General features: G+C 42.1%; 1 protein-coding gene across 8 annotated transcripts in view; it reads right to left on the reverse strand.

Moving 5' to 3' along the window:
* The window catches only part of DTNB (dystrobrevin beta), a 214,767-nt gene that overhangs the window by 53,191 nt on the left and 145,743 nt on the right, over positions 1-15,833 (reverse strand). For 6 of the 8 annotated variants that reach the window (XM_030037505.2, XM_030037503.1, XM_030037509.1 and 3 more), the window contains 2 exons: positions 12,191-12,287; positions 5,366-5,386 (listed from right to left, as the gene is read on the reverse strand). In XM_030037505.2, the coding sequence (XP_029893365.1) occupies positions 5,366-5,386; positions 12,191-12,287 (118 nt within the window). The remainder of the gene's footprint in view (positions 1-5,365; positions 5,387-12,190; positions 12,288-15,833) is intronic. The other 2 variants (XM_030037506.2, XM_030037508.1) reach the window with 1 other exon arrangement.

The following is a 15,833-nucleotide window of genomic DNA, read 5'->3' on the forward strand; positions in this document are numbered from 1 at the left end:
GAAAAGTTTTTCAGTTGTGAGTATAAATGAATGTCATTCAAGCAAGTTGGGTCATATTAGCTATATAGGTGGCAGACATAATCCATCATTGCTGAGAGCTTGCTAATCATACACAGAGACCAAAGGCACACCCTGCAGATGAATGAGACCATGCAGTGTAAGAAGCTGACTTGCAGTGTTGAGGCATTAGGAGGAATTCTTCACAGTGATCCACTCTGGAGGGACGTACAGGACCTTTGGCTGATGCAAAAATGGATGCAGAACTGAACAGCAGTCTCAGATTCACATATCAACATGATGAGACTTCTTCAGCTGTTACAGGGCTCTTCAAGGTTAGGAATTCCCCACTCACAGGTTTCTACATCTCTTGGGAAACAATGCAGGTATCATCCTAGCTTGTTGTCTGGGCTCAGCTTTGCTATAGCCATTGGTTAAGAAGGTTCACCTCATTAAAGGTACGTGCACTGCTGCCCTTGCACTTCTCAAGCTGGCTGAAAGGTATCATCTATATACTCTGAATCTGAACAATGGGAGGAAAACGGGAGGTCCTGACTCCCTCTCCATGGGCTTAAGAAGCAACCCTCCCACGATTTCCATGACTTCACAAGGATTGTTGGGTGAGAATGTGTCCACTTTTTCTGATTGGTAACATAACCTTGAAATTCATGAGCCCAATCTGCTCTGCTATGTCGTATGGTTCCCACCATCTTCTGAAAGGAAAAGATTTCCATTCCAGTGTTTAAACACTCCCATGTGAGGTCCTCTGCTGTGAAGCCATTTCTGTGCCTGTTCAACATTAGAGAAGTTCTCTTGTGTTGGAGTACGAGTGCTTGACGCTCTTCTGGATGTTGTATGAATTGTACTACACGCAAAAAACATCATACATGTGATGTACATCTTTGTGAATTCCTTTAACGTTCTCCTGAATATTGAACAGTACAGCTCCAATGGCTGTTCATTTGACTATAAAACAAAGAGGTTTTAATATTTAGCAGATTATTCAATCCTCTCACCAGCTGTGACATGAAAATGGTCCTGTTGTAAATTAGGATCTACGCTGGCAAAGATCTTTATTAGCTGGGACACAACAATCTTAGCAGTAGTAGAGAATAGTGTGGTGGACTATGAATACCATGTGGCTTAATACTCCATTACTGGACTAATATCTCTACACAATGCACTGTTCCTCAAGGGTGTGACCAGGACCGGCCTCACTGATTCCAAGGGGCAGTCCTGCAAAGGGAAAGACAGCACAGAAACTTTCAAAATCTTCATAGGAGATCAGCTCTGAACATGGGGCACAGAAGTTTTGGACTTTCCTGTAAATACCAGGACCAGAAATAGTGGCGCTCTCCTGACACAAATTCCTTATAAGCTTGCCATGATTTTCTGACCAAGACTGGCCAAGAGACATGGTAGCTTCTAGGCCTTTTAAGGGCATTTTTGTGACTGGAGTTTGGTCTCTCGGATGTCACTGTGCTCACCTAGTTGTTTGCTGGAGATGAAAGTCAGTTATCACAGTTTTCCGGAAGCACTTGGTGGTAACCTCAGCAGCCAAGTAACTTCTCACTAGCGTCCCAGGAGCAGCAAAGATCTCTACTCAATGCTTAGACATGCAATCACTCTGGCTGCAAATACATGAACAAACTGCCCCACCAGATTAAGTGTCTTGCTGCACCAGGTGGAATGCTGGCTCAAGATGACAGTCAAGCCATTCCAAATGGCCATGCTAACCTGGACACTTTCAGCCCCTGGAATACAGTGTATGTTGTGTCAGTTAAATGCAGAATGAATGAGATGGCTTTTTATTCAGGAAGCCTTTTTTGCTTGCCAAGCAACTTGCTTGAACATAGCCAAGAAAGCTGATCCTCTTTGACCCGTCTCTGTAAATCTTACTAGCAACATGGAGAAGGTAGAATGGGACTTGCAGCCTTAGTAGTGAAGGGAAACCAGAAATTCCTAATGTGGATGCTGATGCTACTGCTCTTGATGTGCTGCCAGTCCTGAATCAGTGATTGTTATTCTGCCTGTTATTTACCTTAACCCTTCATATAAATTCATGTTGCCACCACATAATCAATTCACCTCGTCAAGGGTCGAGAGGATCATCACTTTAGATCACTAAGACACTTGGGCCTTCTCTTCCACAGGACCCAGATGGTGCTCCACATTTTCCGTCATATGTGGTCCTGCTGTTTCTGGACTAGTCCGTAGACCTTTGTGATGTACTAACCAGACGAGCCTCCTCTCCTCTACCTTCTTTTTCCTAGCCAGATGCTTGTGGACACGAGGATGGGGCTGGCTGAGCACACAGTAGACTGGTACCCTCTCCTAGGTACTCTAAGGTTTTATACACATGCAGAGGAAAGACATGACACTAGAGCCACCAAAACCAGTTCTCAAGATTCTCAGGGACAAAGGGATGTTTGATAATATTTTTAAAGTTCTTCAGTTGGCTGTGTTCCTTTAAGTGTCACAGACATCCAGCCCTTTATTCAAGTATTGGAGTACATGGATGACCATGAAGTCCTGAAGACATCTGGAAGCCAGTGTATGGTCCAACAAGTTCTTCTGGACTTCAAGCTGGAGATATGCCATTACGTCCCTTCCAGAATAGTGCAGATACCAATACAGTGTGTGATGTGTAGGGTTCATCAGCCACATGAAGTCCAGCCAGAGGCCAATTACCAGTGGCGTGCCTCCAGGTTTGATACTGGAGCCAGTACTATTTAACATCTTCAGTAATGACCTAGATGATAGGACAGCATGCACCCTCAACAAGTTTGCAGACAATGCAAAACTGGGAGGAGTGGTTGATACACCAGATGATTGTGCTGCCGTTCAGAGGGATCTTGAAACACTGGAGAAATGGGCAGATAGGGACCTCATCAAGTTCAACACAGGGTGCAAAGTCCTGCTCCTGGCAAGGAATAACCCTGGGCATCAAGTGCACTCTGGGGGCTGACTGGGTGGAAAGCAGCTTGGCAGAAAAAACATGTTGGGGTCCTGCAGAGAAGTTGAAGACAAGCCAGCAATGTACCCTTCCAGCAAAGAAAGTCAACAGCATTCTGGGCTGTGTTGGGAAGAGCATTGGCAGCATGTCGAGGGAGGTGATCCTTCCCCTCAACCCAGCACTGGTGAGGCTGCATCTGAGTGTTGGGTCCAGTTCTGGACAACCCAGTACAAGATTTGGAGCAAGACTGGAGCAAGTCCAAGGAAGACCCAAAAAGATGATTAAGGACCCAGTGTATCTGCCATACGAGGAGAGGCTGAAGGAGTTGGGATTGTTTAGCTTCAAGAAGAGAAAGCTCAGAGGGATCTTATCAATGCATACAAATCCCTAATGGAAGAAAGTAAAGAAAACAGAGCTACACCCTTCTCAGTAGTATCCACCGAAAGGACCAGAGGCAATGGAATGGAAATATAGGCACAAATGGAAATATAGGAAATTCCATTTAAAAAGAAAGAAAAAACTTTCTTAGGTTGAGGGCACTTGAATCGGTTGCCCAGAGAGGTTGTGGAGTCTCCATCTTCGGAGATACTCAAAACATGGGACAAATTCCTGAGCAGCCTGCTCTAGTTGACCCTGCTTTGAGCATGGCGGCGTGGACTAGATGATCTCTAAAGCTGCCTTTCCACCTCAGCTATTCTGTGACTTCTGTGTGTTTCTTGGCCAAGTGGAGGACTGTATCCTGGGACTTCCAGCTTTTTTCAGGCTGCACTTTTATAGTTAAGAGGAGAGCATTTCAAGCTACTTCCATCCATGCAAATATAAGGACGTAGTTTCAGTTCCTACAGATCACCAATGTGTCCTTTCGTTGGTCATAATCTGCCTTCTTGAGTTTCAAATCCTTTTTGGCTCATTCATCATTGATTCCAACAGAATGGGACTGGACCGAATGTCAATGTGTTGACATTATTTTAGCAGTCAGTTTTGGCTCTCTTATCCTCCTACTAACATAGTGTTCCAGGGAAAGAAGGGAGGTAAAATTGGGCAAATTCTTCTTTTTCTTCTATTTGCCCCTTTTCTATATCCATAATGCAGATGAACAGCACAGCACAGGAAATACGAGCTAATACAATGTTGCATTTCCATGCAGATGATTATTCCTAGCAATGATGCTGGGTAAGAGAATGACATACAATACAGCATTCCACTTGCACAGTTAGAAGTTGGAAGACAGGGATGGTGGTGTCTTGGTTGTTTTCCTTCCTCCAGGAAACTCCTTGAAGATCGCTGCCGCATGCTGCAATCTGGTCCTTTCATTAAGCCAAAGAATTTCTGTAAGTTGCTGCCTTAGCAAACCCAGGGATAAATCTTCACCGGCAGCATCAACTAAAGATGAACTGGGCTCCAACAGAAGATGCACACTTACCACCATCTCCTTTTTAATTTGATGACAGAACGTTAATAAAAGGCCATCCAGGAGTCACCAAAAGCCAATTTTAGCACATGTAGCACTGAAGCATTTTCAGCAATAGAAGTTACCCAGAAATATGTATTTCCTTACAAAAAATAAGTCACCAGAATTTCTAATTCATATATCCAATATCCAATTTGGGTATCTGATAAACAACATTTAACCCCCATCCCCCCCAACACTGGGAAACACCGGATTAATCTTCATTAAAGCTTTGTGTATAAAGAAAACCGTGTTCGAAAATGCTGAAAATTTGTTCTGCTGGAGAGAAGACATTGAACATCTGGCTATTTCTGAGAAAAGCAAAAGGGCTCCCTCTGGAGTGGATTCCGAAATTAACACAGGATTCAGATTTTAATAGGCAGGCAGAGAAAATGAAAATCAGTAACAAAGCAAATGCATTCTTGTCTCTTGTTAGTTTACTCATCCTGTTTACAATGAGCATACTGGGACTAATTCAAGGAGACTATATCATGACTGAATGATATGGATCCATGCCCAGAATATTAAGTCATTAATTAGTTTTCATGCATGGACTTGTATGTGGCAAGGAGGCAAATTAAAGGATTCCTGAAGAGACAAGAAAGCTTCCTTAGCATGTAAAATACTCCAAAGAATCTCCAACAAAATAAATTATGAAGCCAGCTGAGAATCCACATTATCAACCCTGGATGGTGATGCACAGTTCTATAAAAACCTAATGAATACAGCCACTGGTTGTGTACCCATGGCAATAAACTTAATTTGAAAGGGAGAGAGGAATAACTTTAAGGATGTATACAAAAACATGCTCTACTGGAAACTGATGAAGGCTGCTTTCCAATTTACAAGTGAGAAAGACCCCACATTCCCATGGTTTATTTGCATACAAGCCAATTAACAGAAAATTGTTTTTCATGCAGAAAGAAAAAAGTTAGATCACCTACAAAGTGAAGTCAACTTACTGCCTGCTTTTGCTCTTCTTCCTATAAACGTTGGCAAAAGAAAAAGGTGAAGAGAGAAACAGGATAGATTAATTATCATATGAAAAGGAAACATACGCACACAAAATACATGACAGACCCAATGGAAGAACAGAACATGGCAAATTGTAGAAACATCTGCAGACACGAAAGGAAACAAGGACCTTAGACACAACAGCCGTGGTGGGAAAGCAAAGCTGTCATTTGTTCCATTCTCAAAAGGAGAGTCTTCTCTAAAATGGCCCTCAGTGTTGGCAAAAGTTGAATCCCCGGGATGGATATCACAGTATGGATATCCTGGATATAGAATAGGATATCCAACGGATATCTCTTCTTTTACGCAGAACCTTCACTGGCTTCTCTTCCTCCCCGGGACTCAGAAATGCCTCTCTAGCTGTCCTCAAGGCAAGAAATATCAGACTACCATCCTCTAAAGTCTGGAAATACCATCTGGAGTGTGCAACCACTGCACGGCATTCAGTTCCCTGTGTGCACAAATCTGCCATCACAGAGACCCAAACTGTCATAGCCTGAGAGGCAAAACATCACCTTTTTGGTCAGAGAGTGCCTGTTACCACCAGGCATGCAGGGACCTCTGCAGATCGGATTCAAAAGGGCAAATTAACAAGCAGCCGGTAAACGGGTCCAGAATGGGAGGGGAGAAACCGGGAGGCAAAAGCACCAAAGATGCAGGGTAAGGACAAAGATGCAGAGAAAACAATTCCTTTGTTGCAATGCAACATTTGTCAGTACGGATCACTACTAATTTGAAAGACCAGAAAAGGTGAAATACGGATCAATTTATCCTCTTTTGAAGCAGGGAAACGTACACTGTGATCCTGCTGGGCCAGTGGGGTCACATTCTGACTTCAACTATATGAGCATTCCTGAGAACGAGCAAAATACAACCTAGCTAAGAGTTTCTTTCTTAAGTCAAAAGTTTTCATAGATTTTGTCCTCGCGTATATAACAAACATTATGAGTCCTGCGGGTTCATGTCTTGCGGGCTCAGCTGTGTGGAGGAGCACAGCAGTTGTGGTGCGGGCAGCAACACTGTCTATTAAAAGAAAGGCTGGCAGCATGTTTTTGACGACTCTCATCTACGTAGAAATAGCAATTACAGCTTTTTCAGGATAACAGTGTGTGTTCCCTCCAACGGTGGCTTTGCATGGTGTGGAGGGCAGCAGGACAACTGGTAAGCACGTCTCCCCAGAAATTCAGGTCATGGAATTAAAATTCATGGAATAAAAGCTCCTTCTGGCCTTGAAATCCCATGAACCCATTTATCCACCTTCCCTCATTTATTTCCCATCTGAGCACGATTAACCAGACCCTGTCCCTTAATTTAGAGTAGCTTCTTCTCACTGACCACTGTACTAAAAGATGTTTTCCCACCTGTGCACTCAGGGCACTACACAGATATCTAGGAACGACTGCAGAGAATTCCACATTTCTGAGCAGATACTTTTGTGCTTTTCTCCCAAGACTTGGGGTTCTTTCAGGTGTGTATTTAGACACTGATGTAGCAGATGTAGGGTATGGCTCCACTCAGTCATGGATCAACATCAGCAGCAGAGGCCAGGGCTGCCCTCCCCACACTCCCACATGTTTCCAGTTGTTCCTCCTACCAGCACTGGGACTTGCAGGACCAGATGGTGAGCCAGGTCAAGGGAAAGATCTTAAATGATCTCCACTCTACAAAAAAGTTGTTAGTTTGAAAAATGAGGCTTTAGCATTAACTACAGATGTGAAAAAAAAAATCTCAAGAGGCATGGAGCTTTGCTAGAAGGACTGAGCAGTTATTAGATAAATCATCAAATCAGCTAGTGAGGAAATTACCATTGAGGAAATGGAAAAAGTGAAATGGGATATGTCTGCTGAATATCCGTGTAGCTGAAAGCAAAAGCCCAGGCAGACAATCATCACTGCGGACTACGTATTAGAAGAGTGCCAGCTAATGGCACTAGGTGTCTTACAGAAGACTTCAGGAAAAAAAAAGAAAGCTAAGCCAACGGCCTGGATGAGGAAAAGAAGATAAAAAATATTGGAAGAAAGTCACTGACGACAGCACTGACAGGTTGTGGCCACTGATCAGCCTAGAGGGACAGACTGCCTCTTGTGTGCAAGGGGCTCGATCCACTTAACTAAAGGCTGGCTGGAGCGGCCAGGAGGACATGAGGTTAGCAGCCAACGGGGAGCCTGACGGTGGCCACTGCGGCAGCCCTGCAGACTCGGAGGCTACAGCATTAAACAAAATTGTGCAACTGTTCTCCGGCATGATCTGCACACGTCCACGCTGTTAAAATCCCATATCGCCCCGATCGGGGTGGCCTTATCCAAACTGCCCCCTGGGAACAGATCTGGGCACCTGATAACCTCCGGATGGTGGTTGGAGATGGTTTGGGAAAGTGCTGGCAGTTCTGACCCAAAGGCACGTCAGTGACCAAGAGCAGAGCAGGTAGCCGAGTGGCAGTCCAAGGAACGCCGTCCAGCACTAAGGAGCTCACCCGGACAGATGCAGCCGGGCTCTCACAGGTGCATGGGACGACACAGCAGAAGATACCAATCGCAGCACTTGGGGAAGAGCTGAACGGCCAGAACTTCTCCTTTGGGGAAAACCACCAACAAATTCCCGTAACCAGAACCTCCTAACTGGAGTGTCAACACACGTTGGCAATAAGATGTGGAAGGACACTCGATGCAAAAAACAACCTTAACTCTAAATGGCAACGGTGCGGGTAGGTCACTGTGTGGGCTAATAAACATCAGAGCAGGACACTAATCATGGGGTTTTGAATACTTCTGCACTACCACCCAAAATAGTCAAGGGCCTTTCTCTACTCTGAGGCCAACTATCACAGCATGGCTTGCCATGGGAAAAAAGGATGAACCTCCAGAGAACAACGACGTCCTTCCAAACATAGGCTTTCCTCTCTCTCCTTTTTTTCACAGAGGGAGCTGAGGTACCAAACTCGCAGATAACCAAAGTTAGGTAAGCTGAATCCAGCTCTAAATGGTGAAATGAAGGCAGCATTAAAAATGTAGAAAATACTCCATAAGAAAATGGAAAAAACCATAAAAGCTTAACAGCTGATGTAAATTATAAATGAAAATTTTTGAAGTGCACCAAATGATGAGAGAAGCTAAAACCTTGCGGGAAAAATTTGTGTCTGGCAGGGCACGAAAAACCACCAAAAAGAGACTTTGAAATGAACACAAATCAGAAACAAAACAAAGCCCTGAGGTGGTGTATACTGCTTCTTGATAGTCATGGTAAAATTCTTAATGTGGGAAGAGGAATTAGTATTTCTGTTCTGTGTTTGACTAATAGTACTTTCCCCTTGTAGTTTCTATCAGCAAACAGTGAAGTACTTTCCATTAGTAATGAGAAAAGGTGTTAAAAAGTATCTACTAGAAATAATATTTTTAGATCAGCAGGCCTGGGTAGCTTGCAGCTGGGATTCTTAAAATAATTACATGAAGAGTTATATGGTCCAGGGAAGGTAATTTTTAATAGATCTTGGAATACTCAGAACTGGAATGTGCTGTGTTGCACTCATATTCAAAAAGGAAGGTATGACAACTTAAATAAACATAAACATCTTACCCTGTCATTAATTTATTCAAAGTAACAGAAATGCTGATACAAGACTTGACTAATAGGTAATATACAAAGCATTATAACTTCATGGAAAAGAGGTCTTGCCAAAGAAATCTGATTTTGTTACTTGAATGTGTTACAGGTTTGGCTTCTAAAGGAACTGCAGAGATGTAATATATTTTCATATCTGCAGTTCTGTTAGAGGCCAAACTTGTAATCCGTTGCCATTAACCAGTTAGCACTATACAAAATAAATAAAGTACTTTATATGGAGTAAGATCTGGATTACTGACAGCTTTCAAAAAGCACTCACTGGTGCAGAAACGCACAAAAAGGAAATAGTCATGAAGAGTAATGAAACTCCTCCTGTAACTCTCTGCGTAGTGTTGCTAAGATTCATAGAAGAATTCAACATACAGTTTGCTTTTTCCCAATTTAAAAAATTATATTCAAAATCGGGAGAAGCCAAAGAAATCAACCATAAAAAATACTGAAATACAGTATTGTGAGAAGCTCGGAAAAGCTCTACCTGTTTAACTGATTTTTAAAAAAGAAGACTGAGAAGTGCCTTCACTGAGATGAGTAAGTATCCATGTAGGAAAAAAACAGGAGTGCTAAAGTACTCCTTAATTTAATGGAGGGAGAACCACATGTAGCAAAGCCAATGGGTGTAAAGTGAAGCTAAATACATTAAAACTGAAAATGAGGCATAAATTTTTAACTGTGCAAGCAAATTTGCATTGGCAGTGAATTTCCATTTTTGATTTCTTCAGCTCAAGAACAGATGTCTTTCTGGGAGATGCTTTAATCAAAGAGAAGCTGCCAGGCTCCATAGAAAGCTAAGAAGGGGAAATGCAAAGAACCATATTATGCAACCTGTAGAACCAAATAATTACAACAGTCACAGGCTCATGGGATAATTCAGGTTGGAAGGGACCTCAGGCGGTCTCAATTCCAGCCTCCTACTCAGAACAGGGTCAAGTTAATCTCAGACCAGGTTGCTCAGAGCCCTACCCAGCTGGGTCTTGAACACCCCCAAGGATGGAGACAGCACAACCTCTCTGGGCCCCCGCTCCACTGCTCGACCATCCTCATGGGGAAGTAGTTTCTCCTTATATCCAGTCCTATTTGCCCTTATAGTTTTTACACAATTTTGGGAACTGGGGGAGTTAATGAAAAGAGACTAGATTTATAAATGAAAAGTCTAGTAAGAGCCAGCTTCTAAACTAACCTTCTGTATAATGCAGCCTAGAAGATGTCATTAAAGTTTCTGTCAAGCTCATAATTGAACTGCATGATTCAACTTAATGAATCGGTCCTAGAAACATCAGTTTATCGAAGGTGAGTCAGCTACGGTTCCCTTCCCTCTTCTGCGATCCTCCTGGGTCTCCCCACTTGCAGCACCCGCCACTCGTACTCGTGCTCTCTTCCCTCTGCAATCCCCTGCGGTATCTGTGCTGTCCTCACTGGTGTGTTACTGACACCGCTACCCTCTGCTGCTCCACGCAATGCCACGTTCATGTGTCCAACCGGCCGGGCGAGAGGAAACACACACTGTTTGGGCAGCTGGGAGATGAGAGTATGATGGCCAAGCAGGCAGCAAAGGCGGGCGTGCTGCCGGCCTGCCTGCTGCATCTTGCCTAGTGGGTGGGCAAATCTCTGCAGGTTGCTCTGGAGTCCGCAGGTTCAGAGTAACGCATCTGAGAAAGATAGTCCACCTGGCCTTCAAGGCTTTCGAGATGGAAGAGCAGACAGTCAGGCTGGCTGGCAGAACAGCCGTTCACCCTTATGAGATGACAGCATTTACATCAGGTCCTGTTTGGGAGAATTAATTTGTGAAGGCTTACGAGTGCTTTGAAAATAATGGGGTCTACAGCAAACTCACATCAGAGCTTGTCATCGTGTTAAAGCAGATATCCAAACTGATTTTGTTATAAAGAGGCTCCTCAAATGTGTGCAAGAAAAATGCTGACTGTGGTCACCTGAACCACAAAGAAGCAAACTGTTTCTGATGCAACAACTTTTTGTACATTCCTAAATCTGTAATTTGGTTTTGGATGCCCATTTTCAGAGATACCACACTTCAACTTACAAAGGTTTAGGGTCTGAAGAAATCAAGGTGAATTTAGCAAGTGATTGTCTTCAACATTTTTAGAAGACAGACATGAACTGGCTGAACAGAAAAAAAAAATTACTTCCTAAATATTAATACAGACTACGTGCTCATCTGCAAAGGGAAACTAAATAAAACAGGCACCTCTGAAGAGTACTCGATCATAGCCTCTTGTATATATATATATATATATAAATTCCTATTCCAGAATGCAAGCCTAATCTGAAGAGCAACCGCACTTTACATTTACAGAGGATGTGAATTCATTATCGCTTTCAAGTGCAGACAAGCTCTGAATTTTTCTGGAACTATCAAGATCTGCCTATAGCTAATCTATAAACCCCTGCACTGCTCCTGTCAGTGTCATTGCTGCGATCTCTCCCCCACCTCTATTGCCAATAGTATCTTTGTCGCACCTTGCCTTAGACCAAAACCTCTTTGCTTAAGGACAATGTTTTGCCATTCACTTCATAGAGAGGCTCTTGTCCAATTTAAAGAATGGAAAGAATAAACACATAGCAGTATTTCAGACTATAGTCACCAACTATGAGCTCAACTCTAGCAGGACTCTATAAAAAATAATAATGGACTCTCATCAGAAATCCAAACAACAACATATATTATAGATCAGAGCCAATACCATCATACTCTAAAGCAAAAAAACTCCACAGACTTTGCAGGGTTAGTGTAAGATTACCTGGTGAAACACAGCACCATGCCACTGGGGAGTCATATTCTGTATTGCAGTACCTATAGTTTCCAGTTTATTTTCCAGTTAAAGTTGGAAGACCTGAATTGGTACCCAGAACAGCATGCAGTTGATTACCAAACCCAACACTTCTTTAAAGCCTTCCAAATCTTACCGGTTCTTGATATTTTAATCGAAGCAGCAGCATATGAACCTGAAAACCCATTAACCATCTGCACCTCCACACAGAGCCAGTATGGAAATGACATTTTGCAAATTCCTTCTATTCCTCATGAAGTATTTATAATGGCATGACAGAAAAGCAGGAATCTCAGAGCAGCAGTAGTGCATTCCAGACCTGGGGAAGAGAAGGATGCACTGCATTTCTGACAGGAGATGGCTTACTTTGAGCAGTTTCATTAGCCCTTCAAGCTGCACCATCAGTTCTCTTCTGCTTTCTTGAAGTGCAGACATCCTCTGTTCCAATTCATCCTTTCTCTGCCTGTTCAAGTTACATGAAAGAAAGAGTCAGAAAATAAACGTTGGGTATTTCAAAACCACTTCAGGAAATTCACCCGTATAAATGTGTCTTTGATTTTCATCACTCCTCCCTGCTTCCAATTTAAAAAAATAGAGCAAAGCACAGTACAATGACCATGAAATGTATATATAACAACCAAGCTTTTCACTTAAAATCCACAAATCTGCACTCAGCACCTTGGTAGTAGGAAGCCCTTTTCAAAAGCACTGCATTTTGAGAAAAAAAGCCCGCTTTTTTCTTCCTTTTAAGAACTCTCTTAACGTCAGACCCAGGCATCCTGCAGAGCTTTCGGACAAGCAAGAATGAACTATGGGAGGAAAGACAGAGAAAAAAAAAAAGAAGAGAAAAGGCTGCAGATGTTTGGAAAGGAAAAGCTATCACCTGTCTGGATGGAAACTTGGCAGAGCTATTTCTGTCCACCAATGTGACGTATAATCTTTGACATATTTGCTGTACCAGAACCCAGGTAACAAGAAGAGGAGATAAGTGACCTTCACTTTCCTTGGCATCAGAAAACCACTGTATTTCAACAGATGCGTATCTGTGAGATATTTAAAGAAATATGAGTTTGGTTTTATTTTATATTTAAAAAAATAAAGAAGTGACTAATATAAGGAAAAATTCAAAGTTGAATGTCAACGTGTCAGAAGTTCAGTATCTTATATGATTTAAGAAATGCTGGGCTCCACAAATCCCAATCATAGGTAATGATAAATAACTGTAAGAAAAAAAGAGATTAGAAAGCCTTATTTATTAATCTACAGTTATTTTTGTGGACATCATAATGTCTGAATCCAAACTTAAAGGCACCACATATTATAGACTGAATTTGTAAATGTCTTAGATTATATCTGTGTTCTCACGTGATATACTATGGATAAATCATTCTGGGAATTTTAATAACCAACTAATTTTAGAAAAAACAATTGGACATCAGAGTCTGGAAAAGAAACAGGCCATTTATTTAGACTGAATAAATCTGCTGAGTATGGCTTGCTTTCATTATGGTGATGGTGAAAATGGCATATCATAAGCATACACCCCAACCAGAAAACTGCTAAGACTACATAACAGAACAAACTTGTTTCTATACTGGTTCTTAAAAGGACAGAAGACTGTGAAGTATTAACTATCCTTGGTATTTCTTTCAACATCTTTTTGTATTTTGAAGAATGTGGTTATTAAATGCTGACATATATCACAAAAATAAGGCGATAAAGAGCAAGATTACACATGCCTGGTCACCTAGAATGTGTTAAAAAAACACCACAGACATAGCTTTATCTGTCTATACGGTCTTTTTTCTCTCTCTAGGTCAGTTCAAAGTCTGTGGCTTTTATTCTATAGTTATGTAATGTAACATTCTGGTTAACAACTACAAATAATGTAAAAATCAACATATTAAATAAGTATAGGTCTCCAAATGCAGTTGTTAATGAAGAAGCAACATCAATGTGTATGTCTGATTTTCGTTGATGTTATTCAATTTCCCTTTCAACGACCTCCAGTGAAGAAACAGGAGGTACTGTTTGTCAATGACAAGGGGTGTTAAATGTTTACAAAAACAAGACAGGACAGCCTCTAGGGACAAATGGAGAGATGCAGTTTGAGCCATATGCCTGGGCCAAACGGGTCCTTGGCACCCGTGTATCAGTGAGCACCCTGCGGAGTTGGGAGCAGAAGCAGCTGAGCACATCTGCATTCCAGGGCAGGGATCTGTAAGGACGACGGATCCAGCCGTGCTTCTTCCAAGGTTACATTTGCCAGCAGCGTGGTAGAGATGACTCATCTCTACAGGCTGCGTTGTCTGCAGGTTTTTAAACCTGGGACACGTTGATTTTCCATGGATTATCCTTCTCATGCTTTCACAGCCTAAATTCTACACAGCAGCTGAGATCATTTGGTAACGTGCTTACATATACTCAAAGGCAAGGTCATCACACGCTGCTCACAGGCTCGGGGAACATCTCCTTGTTAGCTGTGACTTTGTGAAGTACTTTCACATCACGGATAACCCACTAATTGTGAACTTCCAGTGTGATGCTATGCAGTCAAGACAATTAACATGCACTTTGAATTTATTAATGAGAGTGGTGTTTGGTGGTAAGAAAGCTAACGCTACTTCTATCTATAGCACCAGTGAGACTACGTATGAGATACTGCAGCCAGTATACTCCAGCCTATATATAGAAGAGATGCAGGACTTAGGGAGAGCCCGACAGCAAGCTAAAGGGATAGCTGGAGATTTGGCAGACCTGCTTTATGGAGAAACTGAAGAAGTTCAAGCTACTTACGGAAGATGAGGTTAAGAGGGGAGGGAATCTAAATCTCTAAATACTCACACACAAAGAGGAATTTTGAATAAGACCTTTTTAGCCCAGCAGACAAAAGCATGGGGAAAGACAAGGTTTGGAAAATGGCACTAGGCTTATGAAGGTTAGAAATAATGGGCACACTTTTAGTCCACCAAGCACAGATGCGGCATAGAAATTAACTGACGATCACATTAACAGTACCAGGGGATACTAAAATCTCTAATGTGAAAGCTTGAACGTTTGTCTTGCATGGATGCTGTAGCCCCATCAAAAAGGGTTCTGTAGGAGTGCTGCAGGGAGAAATTTCCCAGCCTGTGTTACACAGAAGGCCAGACTGGACAATCATGATGGCTTCACAGGCTTTACATGCTTAATTCAACCTTTTTTTTTCTTTCATAACTCTTCTATTTGCCAGTGGTGTTTACGTATCTGAAGGCCAGAAATGGCTACAATGATCATTCAGCTTTTTTTCTTTAGCAAAATACAGGCCATCTAATTCTTCCTGGTTAGCTCTGTTTTGTTCCCAATAACCTATATTTCTGGAAAAACATCTTCAGGAAAGATGTCTAGGGACTGAAAACTCTATCACTGCTCTTGAGATTATTGCCTTGCTTTAAAAAGCATGTGCTTTATTTGTGGTCTGAATGTGGCTGGTTTCCAGTTTAAGCTCTTGATTCTTTCTCTGCTGGGTCAAGCAGCACATCAAGTTGTGCTGCATTCCCTTTTTTCTCCACTTCTTACATAACATTTGTGGGTATTTTCTGCGTCCTCTCCAGTTTTTTAAAAATTAAGAAAAATATACATAGCTATGTAAAGCATAAAGCTAGGAAAATCTATGAGCTATTATTATCATTAGGTAATAGAATGAAAAATATCAGTGAGATACCAAAATGTACTGTAATGTAGCAAATTCTATAAGAAAAAGTAAAGAAAGAAGTTGAAAACCTTAGATTTTGCAATATGGGGCTGGATTATACCTCGCAGGCACTGCCTGCAGTTGTAGTAGCTCCATCCCAAGAACAGTGCACTTCATGGAAAACCTTTAAACATTCCTGGGAAGCACAACAACCATGCCATTTCCTAAGCGGGCGGGAAAAGTTTACCCCAACAAATGAAATACAATGCAGTTTGCAAAGAGCTACTACTGCCAAGAGCTTGTATTTTAGAACCTACTTTAGATTACAGATGGCAT

Source organism: Aquila chrysaetos, chromosome 15, assembly GCF_900496995.4.
Source record: "Aquila chrysaetos chrysaetos chromosome 15, bAquChr1.4, whole genome shotgun sequence".
Lineage (NCBI taxonomy): Eukaryota > Metazoa > Chordata > Aves > Accipitriformes > Accipitridae > Aquila > Aquila chrysaetos.